This window comes from Stenella coeruleoalba, assembly GCF_951394435.1.
Source record: "Stenella coeruleoalba genome assembly, chromosome: 9".
Classification (NCBI taxonomy): Eukaryota; Metazoa; Chordata; class Mammalia; order Artiodactyla; family Delphinidae; genus Stenella; species Stenella coeruleoalba.
In genome coordinates this window covers 76152834-76174086 of record NC_137155.1, presented here as the reverse complement: position 1 = coordinate 76174086, position 21253 = coordinate 76152834, and the positions used below count along the sequence as shown (strand labels likewise).

The window sequence follows — 21253 nt, the reverse complement described above, 5'->3', positions numbered from 1 at the left end:
CACAGCTCAAAACAGTATGGGCCACTTAGGCTTTAAATAAAATGGCTAAAGTATATAGTATTATGTTTAGTTTTACTATCTTTTTAATAACACCTTACTTTTTAAAATAACTTTAGGTACCGGCATGATGCTATCTAATCTGTATTCAATATTAAATATTCAGCATTCACAACAAATAATGTGTTTTTTAATCTTGTGAATACTGATTTTATAGTGTATACTGTATATTCATAGCCAGAGTCTCTAACATAAGCTATTGTTTATAAAGCTTATATCAGAAAACAATGTTGTAGACATATTGCTTCAAAGCTACACATCTAAGAAAATTATCTTCAGCTACAGAAAGATAACATTACAGGAGAAATAATTCGATTAAAAAGGCTGTATATTCCATGAAATTACCTTGTTAGTCACAGAGATAAATAGAAAATTACAAACTAGACAGAGTGGGGAAAGGACTACATGTGTCTGGAACTTACAGATGTTCTTGAGAAAAAAAAATGTTTAAAGGAAAAAGACAGAAAAAAAACTTTTTAACTTTATGGAAGCAAAATATAAACTTAGGTAAGAGTTGTTTGGGGAATTTTTTTAAACTGGTAATCCATTTCTGGCTACAAACAGATTTTCATTATTATGATTCTATTCTGCTAACTCCAGTGCTAATCAATCATTTTGAAATGTAAACAGCAAGAAAGAAAAACATACTTTAAAAGTATGTTAATTCTGGTCAAAACATAAACAAATGTTTTTCAAATTGCCTTAATTAAAGGATTTCTAGATACTTATTAATAATGCATTAATGGGAATATTTTACTTGCTTCTCACGAAAACTTTACTTATTTTTTTTATAAAATAAAAAGCTATCCACCTAAAGTGTACAAAAACAAAACAAAGAGATTAGGGAGTCAGATACACCTGTCATATAAAATGATAACTGCAGAACCAGGTTTATACAGCTATTATTTATTTTAAACAAGTATCTTAAATTGAAAGATTAATTGCTGATTTATATTTATTTTATTTTAATCCTTGGTAAATGACAATAGAAGACTGTAGTCTTTATAATGGGATATGCCAATGTGGTTAATGTTTGATGTAGAAGCAGAAACCCCATGGAAAAGCTGATGGGTTAAGATACCAATTTTCTGATTCAACTCAGACACAAATTAATTTTTAAAAACATAATTTAAATTATGTGGATTTAAATTTTAATTATATAGTGCAATACTTTCTAGGGGCATAACTATTAAACATTAAGTGGGTTTTAAACTAGAAATGTGAGGAACTCTTTCACTGATGGGTTTTCAAGTAGGCTATAATTTCATCTATGAAGACTCATATGCCATCTGATGTGTTTTTTACACTCTGGGATTCTACGAGGAAGTGAGATGGTAATTTTTGTCCCAAATTTCTAAAGTTGTCAAGACAAATTGAGAGCACTTCAGAAAGAAGAAGCAAAATTGTTAAGATCAGAATCACTTAACATAAAGAAATACATTTTTTTAAAACCTCAAGTTTTGTATAATTAAGAAGTACTATAATAATTGTTTTAAATATGAAGCAGCAATTATTTTGAAAATAAATACATAGGAAGAAAAGGAATATTCATCTAGAAAGTTAGAAGGCAAATCTAAAAGAAAGAATATCAGTGTTTTGTGTTATTCCTTATTATCAAGGTCCTCCCATTGGCAAAACCTTGTGGATTCTGGAAGATTGGTGATAGTGGAATTGATAAACAAAGGAGTTTAGTATGCTGATCTGAGACCTCCTTAGTCGGTGTCTGCTGAGGAATCCTATATATCTCACAGGTTTATGCATAAGGAGGCAAATGAAAGATTACCTGGAAATCTTCTAATTAGTTGACATAATCCTTCCCTTCTGCAAAGCTGATGTTGTATTTCTGGTAATATGTTTACCTGAAAGGAATAAAAACGATTCTAGTGAGTTAGGCATTCTCTGCTAAAGCAAAGAAAATACAAACAGCCTACAGGGTACAGATGTGAAGCACTGTCTACACCACCCACCTCCTACTTTCAAATCTCTGTAAGTCAACATTAAAATCCAAAATAATAGAGTGGTTTATTTGATAACATAAAATAAAAACGTACCCTTAGAAATCTTCAAAATATTGGGGAATACTTGTTAAAACCTTGATATATTTCAAAGCCATGAAATTTGCTAGAAAAAAATTTATGTCATTATGGCAAGTAGAGTAACACTACTAACTTGATAGTTGCACATTTTGCTTTGGCAAAAAATAGTACTAAACATTCCTCAAAGTCAACTACACGCCCAAGTTCCAAAGGCCCTCAATGATTTGAATCACGGACATCTAGTGGTAATTCAATGCTAAACCTGTTAGCATTTATAGTTTTCACTTCATACTGAAGGGTATTTACTGCTTTCGAGTATAAAACCCAGTCACCACAAAACTATATTTTAACAAAAATTTGTTCTTAGAAAGCTTCATAAATATTGTCATAAACTCAAACATATCTTTTAATTTTTAAAGAAAAGATACAAGCAAGCTTAAATTCCCTCCTCTTCTGAATTGACAGATTAGCTATTCTCAGCTAAATCCCCCAAATAATGCCAAACATGGTAACGCCTCGTTAAAACCAACAGAAAGAGTCAGTGTAAATCAGCTTGAAAATCAGATTCATTTTTGAGCAATTATTGATTACTTTCAAATTAATTCACTCTACCCTAAAAACGTATTAGAGTTTCTTTACTGTGGCCGGCTGGCCTGACTGGATAAAAAGAACTCAGCTGCAGCTGGAGAAAAGAGAGGGAACCAGAGACATGGGCTGTAGTCCCACTTCTGGCATGTAACAAAATCAGAACCTTGAGCCCGTCACTTTACTTCTTTTCATTTTCTCCATTTGTAAAATAGAGGCTTGGGTCTCTAAATACCACTTCCGCTCTAAGCTTTGATCAATTCAATAATTCAGTCATAAGCTGTAGTTTTTAAAAAAGGATTCATTTAAAGTGCTTTGAAACAGTTCATCGTTTAAAAGTTCTCTAACCCTTGCAATTTTGTTAACTCTATCCGTTTATTCAGCAAACTGTAAACTTCAGCCCAGGTCATGCATAAATAAAGCCCAGGCTTCAGCAGAATCCGCTCTTGTGAATATGAGAATTGAGAAAAGTGTATAGTACACTTTAGATTTTAGGGATGTCTACATTTCTCAAATTCAAAAGTGATCAATTTTAGAGTCTAAATGTAGGAAAAGAAGAAGGGCTTTCATAAAGTCCTGAAGTTTTCAGTTCAGCCTAAGACAGGCTGGAGGGAGGGACAGATGCATGACTGCAAAGGTCTGGGGAACCCATCCTAGAGGCTTGGGGGTTTTGCTGTTATTGTTAACACACAAAGAACCTTTCTAAATTAGATTGTGAAAAGGTTTAAAAGTCAATAAACTTGAACCATTTTCCTCCACTTAAGGAAAAAAATCACTCAGTTGCTATTGACTAAATAGAAGCTTTAACGATAGAAGGGCCAAGAAAAAGCAGCAGCATTAGGTAAGTAGTAGTGAAGGCTGTGTATGGACACAGGTCCTATTGAAAACCTTCTCCCACTTCTTGAAGGGCTCAGAGTAAATGTGCCGGCCTTGCAGACGTTTAGAGCATCCCTTTTATGCCGTCCTGACCTCTACAAACTGAAAGGACTAGCACAGCCCTGGTTAAATGGATAACAGTAACTGAACTAACGGGCCAGAAGAATGTGTGTAAATGCTGCAAAGACAGAGTACAGCTTGCACAGATTTCAGATACAAGGGTAGTTGTTGTGTCATATCAGAGATGACTTTTCACATGAGACCTTGGGTCACAACGATGAACTGACTCAGGGTCAACAAAGCATTTGCTTCAAAAAACCAGAGTCAAGCCAAAGGAAGCAACTGCTCTCACTTTCCCATCCCCTACCCAATAACCTCTTCCACTGCTCTTTCCTCCAAAGCACATCTTTGGAATTCACAGAGTAGAAGAAGATGACCCGACCATGGTGACACGTGACACTAGAAATATCGTCTCTGTTCTACTCTGGAACTGAGCACCAAGCTAAGCAGTTAAACTAAATAACTTGGCACAAAAAAATAAACACATACAAGGCTATGGGTCCTACAGCTGTGCTAAATCAACTTTATTACACATATTAACTTTCTTAATTAACTTTTTAATTGTTAAACCTAATAATGTTCTTCAATATCCTAGTGCTTTTTATTATTTTTATGTACATCATAAAATATATAAGATTTGCATCATTATCAAGTGGAACATAAAGAAGTTGTCACTGGGATTAGCTGACTTCTATACAATGAGCTCCTCCAGCTTAATACTGCAATAATTATTTTTAATAGAATTTAAGTTCACAGCAAAATTGAACAGAAGGTACAGAGATTTCCCATATACCCACTCCCCCCGACCCACACACAGCCTCCCCCATTATCAACATCTCCCCCAGAGTGGTACATCTGTTACAACTGATGAAGCTACACTGACACATCATTACCACCCCAACAGTCATTTTTAATATATACCGATTTTGTACTGGGTTTGAATGCTTTATATGTGTGTGTGTGTGTGTGTGTGTGTGTGTGTGTGCGCGCGCGCGCGCGCGTGCAAGTGTGCGCATGTATATTTTATATAGACAGCTGTTTTTCTTGGCACAGAAGCTTCTGTATCTTTGAAAGGATTAGAATGCATATAAAAAAATGATAATGACATTTGGGCCCTAGGATATTTCTGAGATCAAACTGGGAGAAAGGAAATGTGCATTTAAAAATATTTCAATCCTACTCTGTGGTAATCTAAATTGTTTTCATTACATACTGTCGGAAGCAAAAGTAAAAAAAAAAATCATTCTTATTTTGAGACATATTTCATTAATAAGAGCAACAGTATGATGTTAATTATAAACATTCAGAAAGTATTTATAACTCAAAAAAACTAAAACTACAGTCATACCATTAACTCATTAAGGAAAGTAGACATGTGAGATAAGCTATTTATATAAAGTGTAAGAAAGCACCCAGGGAAAAAAATTCTTTTTGGTCACTCATGAACATTGCGAGTGACACACATGTCACATTGTATCTTAGGAAACTGTCCTTTTTCTTCATTAGATCTGTACAGATGTTCATATCTTTTATCAAAAATCAGACCTTCTCTGAAAGCTGTTCAGTGTCATCCATAATGAAGAGAATTAATGGCAAGAAGGGAACCAGCTAATCAAAGAAAAAAGTCTTATTATCATCCATGTCTCTCCCAGGTAATTATCACTCCATCACGGTCACCTGAAAATGTCCTAGCACACTGTAAAATAAGAGCCATTTCAGTAGTTCTCAGTGCTCCAAGTACTAAAAACAGCATCCCAGATTCAGGGACTGCTAATCCTCCACACATTCAGAACTAGAAACGAATTTCTCTGCTCCTGAAATACCAGGACCTGTTAGAGGTGAGACAGAGCCCCACTTACTAAACTTAGTGTCACCCCAAATAGTGGACCTTGCTTCACTTTCAGCATCACACAGACCAATACAGTTTTAAATTCCTGTTACTTTCCTCCTGGCTAGAGAGACTCCTGGTCATTCATCATCTATAACAGACCTTAAGATCATTTTCATTAAGCACTTAAATTCCAAAGCTCTGAAGAGGTGAGTAATCCTCATCTGAGCAGGTGCCCTTTCTTTGTTCATTCTAAGGTCATTAACAATCCTAACACGTACCCAACAAATCTGAAGCAACTTCTGTTTTGAATATTTATGTTTACATAAATAAGTCACGGTTCACAAAACTTCAAATTATTCATGCTCCAAAGTGACAGTTATCTAAATGTATCATTTAGAATTTGTGTATTCTTTAAGAATATTCATTAGAACAGATTTTAAGTGCAGCAGCTAAATATTTATTTAGAAAGGCTCTATAGTGATATGGTTAAGAACACAGAATTTAAAGTCAGACTTCCAGAGTTTGAATCCTAGATGCTTCATTTATTAGCTAGGAGGACTTAAGTAATTTTCTTAATCTCTCTGTGCTTCAGTCTCTTCATATGTAAAGAACGTATATAAACAAATATGTAAGCACTTAGAATTGTTCTCAGGAGGAGGCCTTGGCAAGAGATTGGAAGGTAGGAGTAGAGAATCTTCCTGGCTTCCTCTCTGCAGGGCTATGATTTGGCAATGGCTACGTTCCCCTATGTTTATAGCTCCTTTCCACAGATCCCTCTTTCTTGGCTCCGGCTCTTATTTGGTTTTGCTATACAATTCCTTCTGTTGTACACACCCTTCTTCAGACCAAGGGTGGTAAAACCTTATGATGTTGCTGGTCCCTGGGTGCCTCTAATCTTTTTTGTTTCTCTTATCCTGCCAAAAGCTCTGTAAATAGCTCTTTCATTAGTTTCTCTTCAGTTAAATCCTTTGGAGTATGGCATTTGTTTCCTGCTGGGAGGTTGACTGATACACACAGCAAATATTGTCGACTTTATCCTGTAGCTGATGGGAAGCCATGCAAGATTTTAAGCACAGGAGTAACCAGGTTAATTCAGCATTTTCTATTTTTCACTCTGATAACTGAGAGCCCGATGGATTTCAGGAGCAAAACACTTGCTTCAGAAAAATCAGTGAGGAGGATTCAGCAATTGTCCTGGTTATACATGGTGCCTGTCTGACCAGGATAAAGGTAGTAAGAATGGAGAGTAGGTAAGATATTTGAGAACTATTTAGAAGTTAAATTCCTTAGTATTCATGATTGATAGAATGCAGATGACAAGAGAGAGGAAGGGCTCAAAGGTGAAGGCCAGATTTCTATCTTAGGAAGCGACAGAGTGGTTAATCACGCTCGTGACCAGCAGAGCAATTCTGCAGAGCTTCTGAATGCAAGCACAGAAGTGAGTTTACCAGGGAAAATAATGAATTCATTTTCTCTACATTGAGTCTGAGGTCCTATGTGACATCTAAGTGGAGATGCTCAGTGGGTAGTAACACACACAAGCCTGAAGCATGGGAAACTGCTTTGAACTTTAGACGTAGATTTGGGAGTCATCAATTACAAATGGTAGGTGAAACGTTAGGGGTGGTGCTGGGGAACAGAGGCATTTAAAGAACGGACAGAGAAAAGGTGGCTCTGAAGGACACAGAAAGGATGGCCAAAGATGTACAAGAAGAAGCGAAAGAATGTGCTCAGTCTAAAGGTCAAGGAAGGAAAGAGTTAGAAGGAAGAAGGAGTGATCACAACTGTCAATTGCAGAAATATCAAATGATCACAGTAGCTACTATAGTACTCTTTTACCATTGAAAAATAGCTATTGGCTTTGACACTTTTCTCACAGATTTGTTAAAGTTACCAAAAACAGAGCATATGCAAATTTTCCAGCACAGTCACTAGCACATTGTAGGCATCTGATAATTTTTAGTTAATTTTTCTAGAAGCATTTATAAAAGTTTACACTCGATAGTAGATATAGGATGTCAATTTTAAAAGTTAACAAAAACTATATATATTTGTTATAATTCTGGATATCAATTTAAGTTTGAAAAGTCAAAATAGGGATCTAGTAAATAAAATTTTTACTACTTTGGATGAACAGGTGGCCAGGGTAAGCAACACTCCATGGGCTATGTATTTCAAGGTCAAGTTTTGGGTCCCACTAGCTAAAACTGGATCCTTATTGGCAGCAGCCGAAGTTGAAGGGGATCTTATCAAACCCAAATGGTGAAAATTTATGGTAAAGTGTATAAGGCATGGCCATTGAAACTTTCTCCAAAGATTCAACAGTTCCAGTTTTTCAATACTTTTTTTTTTTTCAACATTATGGACCAGGAAGTACTGGTGTTAATGTTCATAGATCTGATAAAACCTGTGCACATTTTGAAAAAGAATGTTTACCTTTTGATGCAAACCTAACTGGCACATGTCTTCCTTGGATATGCAAGGTTTTCCACCAGCTTTCCCAGAAGACAGGCAAACGAGCAGATCCCAAGAGCCCAAATCACCTAATAGCAAAAGAGTATGGAAAAACAAACAATTTCTTATCAGATTTTTAAAGGCACCATTTACTTCTTCAGATTAAAGAATGTAATTATTTAAATCCTAAAACACAAGTAACAATGATTCTGAATATACTTAAAAGCATATATTCAAAGTAACTAAAATTCACCTTTTCTAATTAAGCAGAAATAACACTTTAATATTGTATCCTAGGGAAAATCCAATTATCTTAAGTTATATCATAAAATTCCTTTAAAAGACTAAAATTAGAATGTTTCAAATCACTAATTTTATAAATTTATAAAATCTTAATTGGAGATTTGGAGGAAAGAAAATTATAAAGTCTTTTAAGAGATGAGAGTGTTATAACGATATGAAGTCAAAACATCGAACATTTTGTTCTGGGCCTCCGTATTACCATTATTTTCATAGATCTTGAAAACCAAAAACGCTCTTAAGGGGCTTCCCTGGTGGTGCAGTGGTTAAGAATCCGCCTGCCAATTCAGAGGACATGGGTTCGAGCCCTGGTCTGGGAAGATCCCACATGCCGTGGAGCAACTAAGCCTGTGCGCCACGACTACTGAGCCTGTGCTCTACAGCCCATGCTCCACAACAAGAGAAGCCACTGCAATGAGAAGCCTGCCCACCACAACGAAGAGCAGCCTCCGCTCGCCGCAACTAGAGAAAAGCCCTCACGCAGCAACGAAGACCCAACGCAGCCAAAAATAAATAACTTAAATAAATAAATTTAAAAAATGCTCTTATAAGTTTTCTTACAAAGAAAAAGTTATGTTAGGTAGAAAATAAAATTTAATTAAAAATTTAAGATAGGTTTAGTCTAAAAGGAATTTGTGTTCTAGTTATAGACAGAGTTGACTCTAAAATACAGAGTATAACACAGACTAAAGAAATGATATTTCATCTATTTCACCAAGAACAAAGTTCTTTGTCAATAAATCATAGTTACTTGCCAAAATAATCTCAGCAGAGTACATTCTTGCATAAGTAATTGAATACTTAAAAATTAACATTTATGTGGCTATATATGGGTTTATTTTCCCTTACTTTTTTTTTTGTTTTTTGCGGTACGCGGGCCTCTCACTGTTGTGGCCTCTCCCGTTGCGGACCACAGGCTCCGGACGCGCAGGCTCAGCGGCCATGGCTCACGGGCCCAGCCGCTCTGAGGTATGTGGGATCTTCTCGGACCGGGGCACGAACCCGTGTCCCCTGCATCGGCAGGCGGACTCTTAACCACTGCGCCACCAAGGAAGCCCCCTTATTCTTTTTGATCTATTTACATAAATTTGTATCAGCTTACCTTGCATATAACTGATGCTTTAGAAATATTTGTTAAATGCATGAATGAATAACTAGCTAATGATAGGGTAGTAAACACATTACTTCAGAAACAATATAGAAATGTCTATCTCAAGAAAAAAAATAACAGAAAAAGAACACTAAGTAATATATAAAAGAATTGGTACTACCTGGGAAACGTTTCCATTTTGGATGGAAATCCGGTTTAGAAAATGAAGCAATTGCTGTACACATGGCATCTTTTGTTGATCAATACTAAGATAAATGTTCCTTCAAGTAACTATTTATGCCAGACCTCACAAGTCAGTTACTGCGTTATTAGTGGCTTCAAAAAGCTAGAAAATATCCAATGCCTCCAAATTCTATCTTTTAAAAATTTCCTAGAATTTCTCACTTGAGAGCATAATGCTTTCAAAGAAGAATTATACAGGAAAAAAAAAGTTGATGAGGAAGAATATCTATGACAATTAGGAATGAAATTTTACTCTGCACTAATCAAGTCCTTTTCCATTTGACAAGTCCTGTGCTGTCTAAGCTATTGGTCCCTCTATAGTTGTCCTGTTGCTGGAAGGGAAACCTCTCTGCCAAACAAAAGGATCCAGACAACTGAACTCAAGTTAACTGAGCTCTTGTCCTAGAGCTTCTCTGTTTGCTTGATGTATCTCAAGATGCTGGAGGATAGCAAATAGTTCAAAAGAACAAGGAGAAATGATGTTGTTGATTGGGAGTTGGGAGAGAACTCATCCAGGTAATAGCCATCAGGCCTTAGGTGTCAAGGGTCTACCCTGTCCCATGCACTCTCACTTTGAAGGAAACTACAAGCAGATTCCAATGGCCAAAACCTAATACTCTATGATGATTCCAATACTTTATTTTAAATGTGCACCTGGCATTTTCAGCCAAAACCTTTGATATGGATTCAAAAGGGAAAACACAGAGACTATTTTCATTTGATATTACTTCTAGACCAGGAAACACTAAAGCCCTAGAGGAAACTTCCTGTTATAATATACACAACTAAATATTTGAAGAAGATAAGAATATGCAGAGAAAGAGGAATTTCATATATGGACTGCATTGTTTGGGAGTTAAAAAACAGTATGTTTTATATTCCTCTAAGTCTGAAGCATGCCCCCCTTCACTACCCAAGGCATGCACACAATTTCTAGAATTGATAGAAAGAAATACATATTTAAGCCATAAATGTTTGAAACTGGAGACACATTTAAATAATTCAAAGTATTCAGTTTATTAAGAACCTCCTCTGAACTGAACACTGTACTAGAAATATGAAAGTAAATAGCAAAACAAAAGGGCAGACAGTCACTGCCCTTAGCAGCTATAAGGAATCTAAACATCAAAAAGAATTTAGGCTAACTTATAAAGCATCACACAATTTCTTGATATTCATAAGGTTACCCCTCATCTCTCAAAAATATTTAATTAATATTTTAAGTGAAAAGTTAATATTTCAAAAATACCATAGAGCACATCAATTTCCTCTTAAAATGAAGTAAAGTATAACCAAAAATTTTCAGCGATCTCTTCATATCCTTCTTGCCTAATTCTTGCTACCACGGTCTGAAAAAAATGCTGATTGTTTCCACTCAAAATTCCTACTGTTACCCTTGCTGAATTCCACATCAAACTTCCAAATCTCTATTTCCTAGTTCAATTTTCTAGTTAAAGTAGACCTTTTCAATTTCTCTTCATTTCTATCTAGAAATCTACTCCCTTGCCTGATTCCCACAGCCCTTTTTTAAAGAAAACAGCTTTATTTGTTTTATGAGTGGTGCTATGAATTCAAGCTTGGTTTAAAAACCTCCCAAAACCACACTGAAATCTGGAAACTGGGCAGAGAGCAAAGCATACTCACTAGTGAAGTAAATAACATTCGGAAGTCAACCTTGGAGCATCTGGGATACAAATTTGTTCCTCAACAAGATTACAAATTACTATTTACTGTGAAGCTTTGGGGCCACGCTCAACAACCTAAAAGCATGAGTGTTTAGTGGAAAATGCGTACAGCAGAGACTGCAGACTGCGGGCACACAGGGGGTGTAATGCCCACATATAGGGTGCATTTGGTCTGCACAGTGTTCGTTTTGTTTTTGTTTTTAATTTTAAGCGTTTGTCAAAACGCAAATGTTAGCACAATTCACATAAAAATCCAGATTTCAGCTTTCATTTGAAAACTTAGAAGTTTTGGGTTCATATCCTACAAGGCAGCCACTGACAGCTGAGGCCAGCGTCCCACATTTTCTGTAGTTTACCTTAGTGGCCCGACCTGGCCCAAACTCTGCCTGGGCTCTGCCTTTAGTAGCAGCAAACAGTCTTTAGAACTGGTATAAAACACTGGTTTGTCAGTTTTCCATGAATTGTTCATTCAGCAAGTTGATGTTCCATGCTTTAGCTCTCAATGAATTAGGCTTGTTCATTAGGTAAATTGGTTTTGTTGAGATGACTATAGGCAGTTGATATTTGCTCAGTTGGTCTTTAAAGGATGTCTGAACATACCCTTTGCTTTCCATCTTTGGCTGTGCTCTTTCGCACGGTTGAATAAGGTCACTTCAACTCCAAAGACATTTGGTTGGCCATGTTAAAGTTGGCAAGGACTGAAGTGTGGCCTCTTCGAGTCGTTCTTTCTCTAACAAGCCTGGAAAAAACCGATTGGCCTGTAGCCATCTTTTTCCCTTATGTCTTTTTGGTTGGATTGCTAAAGTGGACCAGGTCCCACTCCTAGGTGGACCTGCCTTCATTTCTTTCTTGTTCACACTCTCTCTTTGAACTCTTTCCACATTCAGTCTGTCTCAGGGCTGTTGCCACAGTTATACGTGGCCCAGGACAGGCTCTTTCTAGGCACCGAGGCAAACATTTTTGGTGTTGGTCTTACTTGATGTGTTTCTTCTGTCCCCTGAAGGTCGACATTAGTGTAAGAGCTGAGAAGTCAGATTTGGATTGAAACTAACACAACATTGTAAAGCAACTATACTCCAATAAAAAGTAACTTAAAAAAAAAAAAGATTTAGATTCGGGAAAAAACAGGCAAAGCAGATCCTGGCCAATTTGGATGATGGCTTCTTAGGTTTTCCTGGCACAGGGAAAGGAGACCTTTATGTGACCCAGCCTAACTCTTCAGAATACTGCATTAGGATTTGGGCGCCAAGGCCACGCTAATAAATAAGGAATAGGAGCAGTAGTAGTGGTAATGAATCAACAGCAATTAGCTCCTGAGTACTCAGAGTATGCCAGGTACTGTTCCGAGTATTTGCATTAATTAATTTATTTTGTACAGTACCCTGCTGGATATACTTTTTCTTTTTTTTTTTTTAGTGCAGAAAGGTTAAATAACTTGCCCAAGGTCAGCCATCTAGTTCGTGATGGGAAGAGAATTTGAATACAGGAAGTCTAGCTCCAGAAGCCATGTTTGTGATCATTACATCATTATTGCTTCAAAAAACAGGGAGGCAACAGAGACACTTAGCTTTTGATGCCTTATATGTATTAACTTATGCAGAACTTCCAACAACACTGTGGAGTAGAAACTATCATGACACATACTTTACAGAAGAAGAAACTGAGACAAAGAGGAACTATCTAGCTTTGGTATTTTCTCAACTACTGTCCAGTGTCTATTTTCCTTTGGGACCTTGGAGGAAAAAGACTATAGCAGGTATAACTCAGGTATTCCTAGACCCTCACCCAGCAACAGCATCCTAAAACATTATTAGCGATACCACTGGTAATTGAAGTAAGAGAAATATTCATGTGTAAAAGGAGATAGCTCTCAACTGCACATGTACTCAGGAACTATAAATATTAACTGGGTTTCTACCTACTTTTGAAAAGAAACCTCTAAAAGTTTCTCAGCTTTTTTTTGATGGTTAAAATGATTTCTTTCCCTGTCACAAAGAAACCAGAGCAGGACAAGCTCCCAGATCAGGCTAGCCAAGCCCTTAAATAGAGAGGTCATAGGACATAGTTCTTAGAAAACAGGATGTGGGTGTTCCATTCTCCATCTCAACGTGAAAAATCTATAGGATTCTCCCCATAAACTGTAGAACATTATTGCTCATTATCATGCCTCCATAGTGTCGGGTCTGGAAGCAATGAAAACTCCACAGACAATTTTAGAAGGAGATGTCAGGGTCCAGCTTTATTAATTCAGACATAATATGGCACTGACTATAGTTTTTATCCTTCTCTAAGCATTCTCAGGAACCACCTAACATCTCAGTGTTAAAAGTAAGAGCTATTTTTAAAGCTTTTTGTTTTTGTTTTAATCAAGCATCTGCCCTAAGGAGTGAGGCTGCCTTTAGAATATTTCCAGTTTCTCATAGTCAGGCTGTCATGTAAAGCAAACAATCGTTCCTGGCTCTCAAATGACCTCCTCATTGATAAAGTCTACTGGATCAGTAATTCAACCCAGAGAACAACGGAGAGCTCTGAGATAGCATCATTCTTATACATGCTGCTTATTCTCAAGGAATGACAGGTCTATTCCTGCTTTACTTTTCTCCATAGCATCTATCATCATCTGACACATTATGTATTTCTTATCTATTTGTTTATTGTCTGTCTATCCCCATTTGAATGTGAGCTTCACGAGGACAGAACAGGGCCTATTTTAATCACTGCTGTATTCTCAGTATCTACAACAGTGGCTGGAATTTAACAAGTATTTGCTACCTATTTGCTAAATGCATAGATGAATGAATAACTGAATGTGAGCAGTAGACCAATAACTAAGACTCGATAAAATGCTAGGATATTGAAATATTTTTGTAAAAATTAAAAATGGATGAATAATAAGAAAAAATATTAGAGTAGTTTTTTTAAAAAGGACATAAAGATACATTTTGGTTCTTAGTAAGAATGAAGGAGAGAAGTACATAAGAAAAACAAAGGTAACCAGTCATTGCATTTAAAGAATTGTAATATTAATTATGAAAACTAATAGCAGATTCCAAGTGCTTTACTTATTAGAAACTTTTGTGTGACCACATACATTTGATTGAAGCAGAAAAGATTTATAAAGTGTGACTTGGAAAAGAAACTTGTCCAGGAACTTTTAAGATACATAGCTACTAAAGCCAAGTCTCATTTACTTATTTATAGTATTATACTATTATATTCCTTAAGGATACAGTAGTATGATTTCCTAAAATTTGTTTTATTTCAGTGTGAAATACTGAAAATGTTTAATTTTTAAATAATACATAATATTCCTTTATAATATAGCAATTATTAAATAATACATAAAATTCCTTTATAACAGGATATTTTACATGCTCACTCTTCCCTTTGTACAGCCTTTTACTCACAACTATAAGATTCTTATCACATAATAAAGTCTTCCTTTCTCTGTATCCTTCTTTTACCAGACTTAGTAGATAGTTTACATTATTGAATACATTATTAACTTATTAATAATAAATTGGGTTCTATGCTTGATTCTACCACAAGATCGTTTGAATATAAATTAGCCATTCCTGAACCAAGCTGCATTAACCTGTTCCCTTAACTGTATTCTTAATACGATGGATCTACCCATACTTAATTAATTTTATTCATGGCTTTTCTTTAAGGACAACAAACATTCAAGTTCTTGTATATAACACTGATTATAGTAGACACTTAGTAGATGTTTATTGGATTATATATTTCAATTTTCAGAATTCATTTTAAAAGAAATCATATATATTGAAACTTGAGATTTTCAAAGCATTATATAACATGGTCACAAAATCTAATTAAATCTGGTTTCTTGCCCCAAGACTCTGGTCATGGATTTTTGCTTGTTATGCCTCTGGCTCCTTAACCTCTAAGAGCTGATGATGAAAACTTTGTGTTTCACCACAGAGAAATTCAAAACCATTCTCTCCCTTGATGTTTTAAATGCACACTAGGGATAAGGTTTTCCTGCCCTAATGTCTACCAGTTTTCTGCCCTAAGAGAGGTTTGGAGGTTGTTTCTGTGAAGAGTTTTGAACTCCTGAAATTTTTCTAACCTACTCACAAGTTCAAAAAAGCAACACTGGGCTTCCCTGGTGGCGCAGTGGTTGAGAGTCCGCCTGCCGATGCAGAGGACGCGGGTTCGTGCCCCGGTCCGGGAAGATCCCACATGCCACGAAGCAGCTGGGCCCGTGAGCCATGGCCGCTGAGCCTGCGCGTCCGGAGCCCGCGCTGTGCAGCGGGAGAGGCCACAACAGTGAGAGGCCCACGTAAAAAAGAAAGCAACACTATGCTTAAACTTTTGCAAAAGTTAAAAGACTCCTGTTCTAAAGGAACTTTTCATTAAGAAGAGCATGAAAAGAAATAGATCAGTTTATTTCTATGAAATAAATTCAAGAAATGTTTTCTTTAGAAGGCTTGCTAAAGTTTCCTTCTATAGGATTTTTTTGTTTCTTTTCTGTTTGTTTTTTTTTAATATTTATTTATTTATTTGGCTGTACCCGGTCTTAGTTGCAGCATGCGTGCTCTTAGTTGCGGCATCCAGGATCTTTAGTTGCAGCACGCGGGATCTAGTTCCCTGACCAAGGATCAAACCCAGGCCCCCTGCATTGGGAGCTCAGAGTCTTAACCACTGGACCATCAGGGAAGTCCCATAGGCTTTTTTTTTTTTTTTAATAATTTTTATTGGAGTATAGTTGCTTTACAATGTTGTGTTCGTTTCTACTGTATGGCAAAATGAATCGGAGATATATATATCTCCCTCTTTTTTGGATTTCCTTCTCATTTCAGCCCCCACAGTGAATTAAGTAGAGTTCCCTGTGCTATACAGTATGTTCTCATTAGTTGCCTATTTTACACATAGTATCAGTAGTATATATGTATCAATCCCAATCTCCCAATTCCTCCCACCCCACCCCTTTTCCCCCTTGGTATCCATACCTTTGTTCTCTTTAAAGTGACTTTTTTTAAAAAAGATTTTCATGCCACTTATATAGTCTTCTATTGAAGTATAACTGATTAGATGTGTGTGCATGTGTGTTTAAACTTTTACTGCTTCAAGACTATTGTTTATCTGGGAGAAAACTCTCATTATTGCATTTTACCAAATTTCTACAAGTCTGGAATTCTCACCAGCTTAGGAGACCTTGAAAGAAATGAACTCTGCAGCAATTTAAAACTCAGACTGCAATTTAAAACTCAGACTGCACCTAACACTCAGATATTGGTCTCTAATTCCATTCTCCAATAAGAGGAACCAGGGGGTCCTTGGAGGTATGGCTGATTCAAGGGCTGGAAAAGTAAGTGTACAAGATGAGTCTAGAGCATCACAGTGCCAGAAAATGAGGAAGAGCTCAAAACCAAACAAGCAAACAAACAAATGAACAAAAGCAGTGATGGAGGTATGTTAAAGGGGCATGGGAGCCAATGGTCAAAACTGGAACAATTTGAGCAAAAAAAAAGTAAAGTAATATTGGTATAAAATAAATATCCACTAGTCCATACTGATATAAACAAATTATTGAATAAAAAAATAAATGGAGAGGAAGAGACAAATGTCTAGTGTGGAAAAATATCAAATAATTTTCATAGCTACTACAGACTCAAGGAGGTAGATCACAACTGCCTAGCCCTTCGGCATGAGTTGCTCACAGTGACACCCTTCCAAAGAGTCCAGTATGGAAAGGGGAAATAAAAGTATAATGCGCAGTGGAAAAACCTGACAAACACTACCTGTCAGGTGATTAAGGTTAATATCAACAGTGATAAGTCATGTGGATAGTCTATACCCTTGATATGATATGATGAGAATTTTACCTCCGTGGTCTTACTCCCCCAAACCATAACCCTATACTAATCGGAAAATACCAGGCATGACCCAACTGAGGCACATCAAAACACCTGACCAGTTCTTCTCAAAACTGCCAAGGTCATCAAGAACAAATAAAGTCTGAGAAAAGGTCACAGCCAAGAAAAGCCTAAGGAAACACGACAACTCAATGTAATGTATCCTGGATGGGATCTTGGAACAGAAAAAGGACATTAGGTAAAAGTTTAAAAATCTGAATGAAGTATGGACTTTAGTTTTTTTTAAAAAAATCAGAATAAACATATTCTCCAGAGAAAAAAAGATGATGACTGTTAAGTATATGGCTGTAACTAGACACATATTAATTACATATCTCACCAAGTATTTTATACTAAGAATGTTGTATTACAAAACCAATCTGCACTACAATGCAGAAAGTGAAAAATAATTACTTTCTATACAAGATGGATTCTCTGATAAAGACAATTCCGATGGTATTTAAAATACAGAAGACTGAAAAATAGATCAAGTTCAGGGTTTGAGACCCTCCTCAATACATGCAGCTCCCCAAGTTTCTAGCCTTTCATTTCACTTGTTACCATTTCTCTCTAAATTCAACTCCTTTGATGATTTTACTTACATTCATTGCTTTAGCTATTGCTTCCCTGCCACTGACTCTCAAATTTACATTTCTTAACCTTTCTTATGTTTCAGATCTCCAGTTACATCCTAAGACAGATGCCCTGCTGAACACATATGAATCAGAAGCTGTATCTCCTACCAAAAACCTGTCCGTCCTTCCAGTTTTATTATCGTCAAAGGTGTAGTCACCTCCTCTCCCTCAAGCTAGAAAGCATAACATCATCTTCAACTAGTACTTGTCTCTCATTCCACTTCCCATTGATCTCCAATTCCCATCCAACCTAAATTAGAATTTCTTAAATATTTCCTGACCTTTCCAAATCCTATCACAGTCTCTAAATCTAAGATCTCACTATCTTAGCAAAGTCTCCTAATTAGTCACCCTGCTTCTATTTCTTTTCCCTTCATTAATCCATTTTCCTCCATAAAGCCACAATCATCCTCTGAAAACACAGATCTTATCATTGCCACCACAATACAGATCAAATTCCTTAGCAAAGCAACAGAGATCCTTCACACCTGCCCCAACCTAGTTCTCTAGCTCTTTCCCTCAAAGCAGCACTCCCCAAACCCCACTTCTTCTCAGCCACATGGACCCTTCTTGGCCCCTGAGACTCCATACACTTTTATTTATTTTTCAATTAATTTTTATTGGAGTAGAGTTGATTTACAATGTTGTGTTAGTTTCTGCTGTACAGCGAAGTGAATCAATTTTACATATACATATATCCACTCTTTTTTAGATCCTATTCCTATATAGGTCATTACAGTGTACTGAGTAGAGTTCCTTGTGCTATACAGTACGTCCTTATTAGTTACCTATTTTATATATAGTAGTGTGTATATGTCAATCTCAATCTCCCAATTTATCCCTCCCACCTCCCTTTCCCCCTTGGTAACCATAAGTTTGTTTTTTACATCTGTGAGTCTATTATTTCTGTTTTGTAAATAGGTTCATTTGTACCATTCTTTTATATTTTTTAATTTGTCTTTCTCTGACTTACTTCACTCAGTATGACAATCTCTAGGTCCACCCATGTCACTGCAAATGGCATTATTTTGTTCTTTTTTATGGCTGAGTAATATTTCATTGTATATATATACCACATCTTCTTTATCCATTCCTCCATTGATGGACATTTAGGTTGCTTCCATATCCTGGCTATTGTAAACAGTGCTGCAGTGAACACTGGGATACACATATCTTTCTGAATTATGGTTTTCTCCAGATATATGCCCAGGAGTGGCAAGGGATTAATCTCCAAAATACACAAACAGCTCATGCAACTGAATATCGAAAAAACAAAAACCTAATCAAAAAATGGGCAGAAGACCTAAATAGACATTTCTCCAAAAAAGACATACAGATGGCCAAGAGGCACATGAAAAGATGCTCAACATCACTAATTATCAGAGAAATGCAAATCAAAACTATAATGAGGTATCACCTCACAGCAGTAAGAATGGCCATCATCAAAACAAACATCTATAAACAATCAATGCTGGAGAGGGTGTGGAGAAAAGGGCACCCTCCTACACTGTTGGTGGGAATGTAAATTGGTACAGCCACTATGGAGAACAGTATGGAGGTTCCTTAAAAAAGTACTAAAAATAGAGCTACCATATGATCCACACACTTTTAGACCTGTGTGCCCTAGCATGCAGCTCATACTGATGAATGCTCTTCCCTCTAAAATCTACTTGAGAAATCATGGTCACATATCAAGTATTCACTTGTGACACCTTCCTAGACCCCCACATTCAGAATTGGTCCCTTCTTTTTCTGTTCTCTCAGAACATGTTATTTCTGCTCTTCATACTGCTCCTATTGTATCTTATATTACAGTCAAACATGTACATCTTTCCTACTCAAAAATGATCCTTGGATCTGTATCGTTTTCATATAGTGAAAGCTTGTTAGAAATGAAAAATTTCAGTCCCCAGCTTAGACCTCACCAAATCAAATTTGTCGGTAACAAAATCCCCAGTATGCACATGTGAGTTTGAGAAACACTGATATACACCTCTGCCCTATAGTTCCTTGAAAGGTCTCACTCACTTTTATAATGCTCTCTCTCCATCCACGCCAATTTTAGTATCCTACACCTAGCTCATGTTTAATAAACATGTGTTAAATAAAACGTGTTTAGTGTCAATTATAAAATATTCTGATGCCTGGCCAAAATGTCCTTGTCATAATCCTTGTATGAGGATGATGCCTGAAAATGGGTTCTTTTATTACTTGAGTACTTGACTTGAGTTTTTGATAGACACTCCTTGTACCAAATTCCACAGGATGGTGCAGGAGGTTTTAGTGTATAATTAGTGTGGTGACACTTCATTTAACCAAATATTATTCCTTCTTTCTGATTTATTAAAAGTCATTTTGCATGACTTCTTTAAAATGCAGTGAATAAAACCTAATCATATCTGGTTTAACATTGTATAATAATGCACTGGGGACTTCAAGCAATCTGAGAGGGAGGTGGGAGTCATTGATTTAAAATTTATTCTAAGAATAATTACACACTAATTCAGCACAGATGAGAATCAAGGCTTGAGAAAATATAGTTCACTAACATGAGAAAAAGAATCAATTCTCTCAATGGCTTATTACTTAATGCCACAAGTATTTCAGGATTACACAGCTCTTATTCATAAAGCATTATTTTCAATAATCTTTGGAGATTTGCTTAAACCAATCATAATATTTCTGTGAGATATTTATGGAACAGGTCTTATCTTCCATTTTCATACCAAGCAATAGATTATCTAATGAGCTTGCTCAAGGTCATTTCAAAAAGCAGATGTGAGGCCTAAAACTCAGATCTCCTAGTAACACTAATACCACTCTTGGGAGGATATTATGAAAATTAAATGAGTTAATGTTTGTAAAGTGCTTAGGACAGTGCCTAGTACTTGATAAGCTTTACATAAGTATTTGTTGTTTAATGAATAGATAGGTGGGTGGGAGGTAAGAGACAGGCAGATAAATTTGCGGTCTCGATGATAAACTCAAGAAGAAATGTGACATCTTGTATATGTCTTTCCGCCTATTATTTAAGCCTTCTGAATAGGGCAGTATGAGTAGAATTTAGAAAACACAGAAAATAATCTTCTGTCTCAATTCTGTACCACCCCCTCATGTTTTGTTAATAGGCCTTCTTACCGTAGAAGGAGAGTATGTTAACTCAACAGACATCATTTGGTGGTTTTGGTCTAAGGGAAACAGAGGACTTCTTCAGCATGAGGCCTCAGTTAAAATTCATACACATTATCTAGAACTGGGACCTAGAACTGGGATCAGTTTTCTCTCATTGGCAGTACAAGTGCATTTGCTAGAATATGTGACATCTTCAGCCCTGAAACTGATGATGAAGGAAGGTACATTTTCATGAGTGAGTAGCAATGAGCCCCATATGATAGATGTGACCTGACTAGTTAGGCCAACCCTGTGGGACCCTAAAGTGGGTGCTTTAGGTAAGGAGGGACTTGGGTAATGGGTGAACAGAGCTATTGCCTAAAACCCATTTCACCCACTTCATAATTT

At 36.4% G+C, this 21253-nt stretch overlaps 1 protein-coding gene across 4 annotated transcripts in view; it reads right to left on the bottom strand.

Annotated features, from left to right (window-relative positions):
* Positions 1-21253, bottom strand: part of CPED1 (cadherin like and PC-esterase domain containing 1) — a 301524-nt gene that overhangs the window by 225853 nt on the left and 54418 nt on the right. For all 4 annotated transcript variants that reach the window (XM_079932379.1, XM_079932380.1, XM_079932381.1 and 1 more), the window contains exons 3-4: positions 7882-7988; positions 1841-1916 (exon numbers count right to left, since the gene is read on the bottom strand). In XM_079932379.1, coding sequence (XP_079788505.1) covers positions 1841-1916; positions 7882-7988 — 183 coding nt within the window. The remainder of the gene's footprint in view (positions 1-1840; positions 1917-7881; positions 7989-21253) is intronic.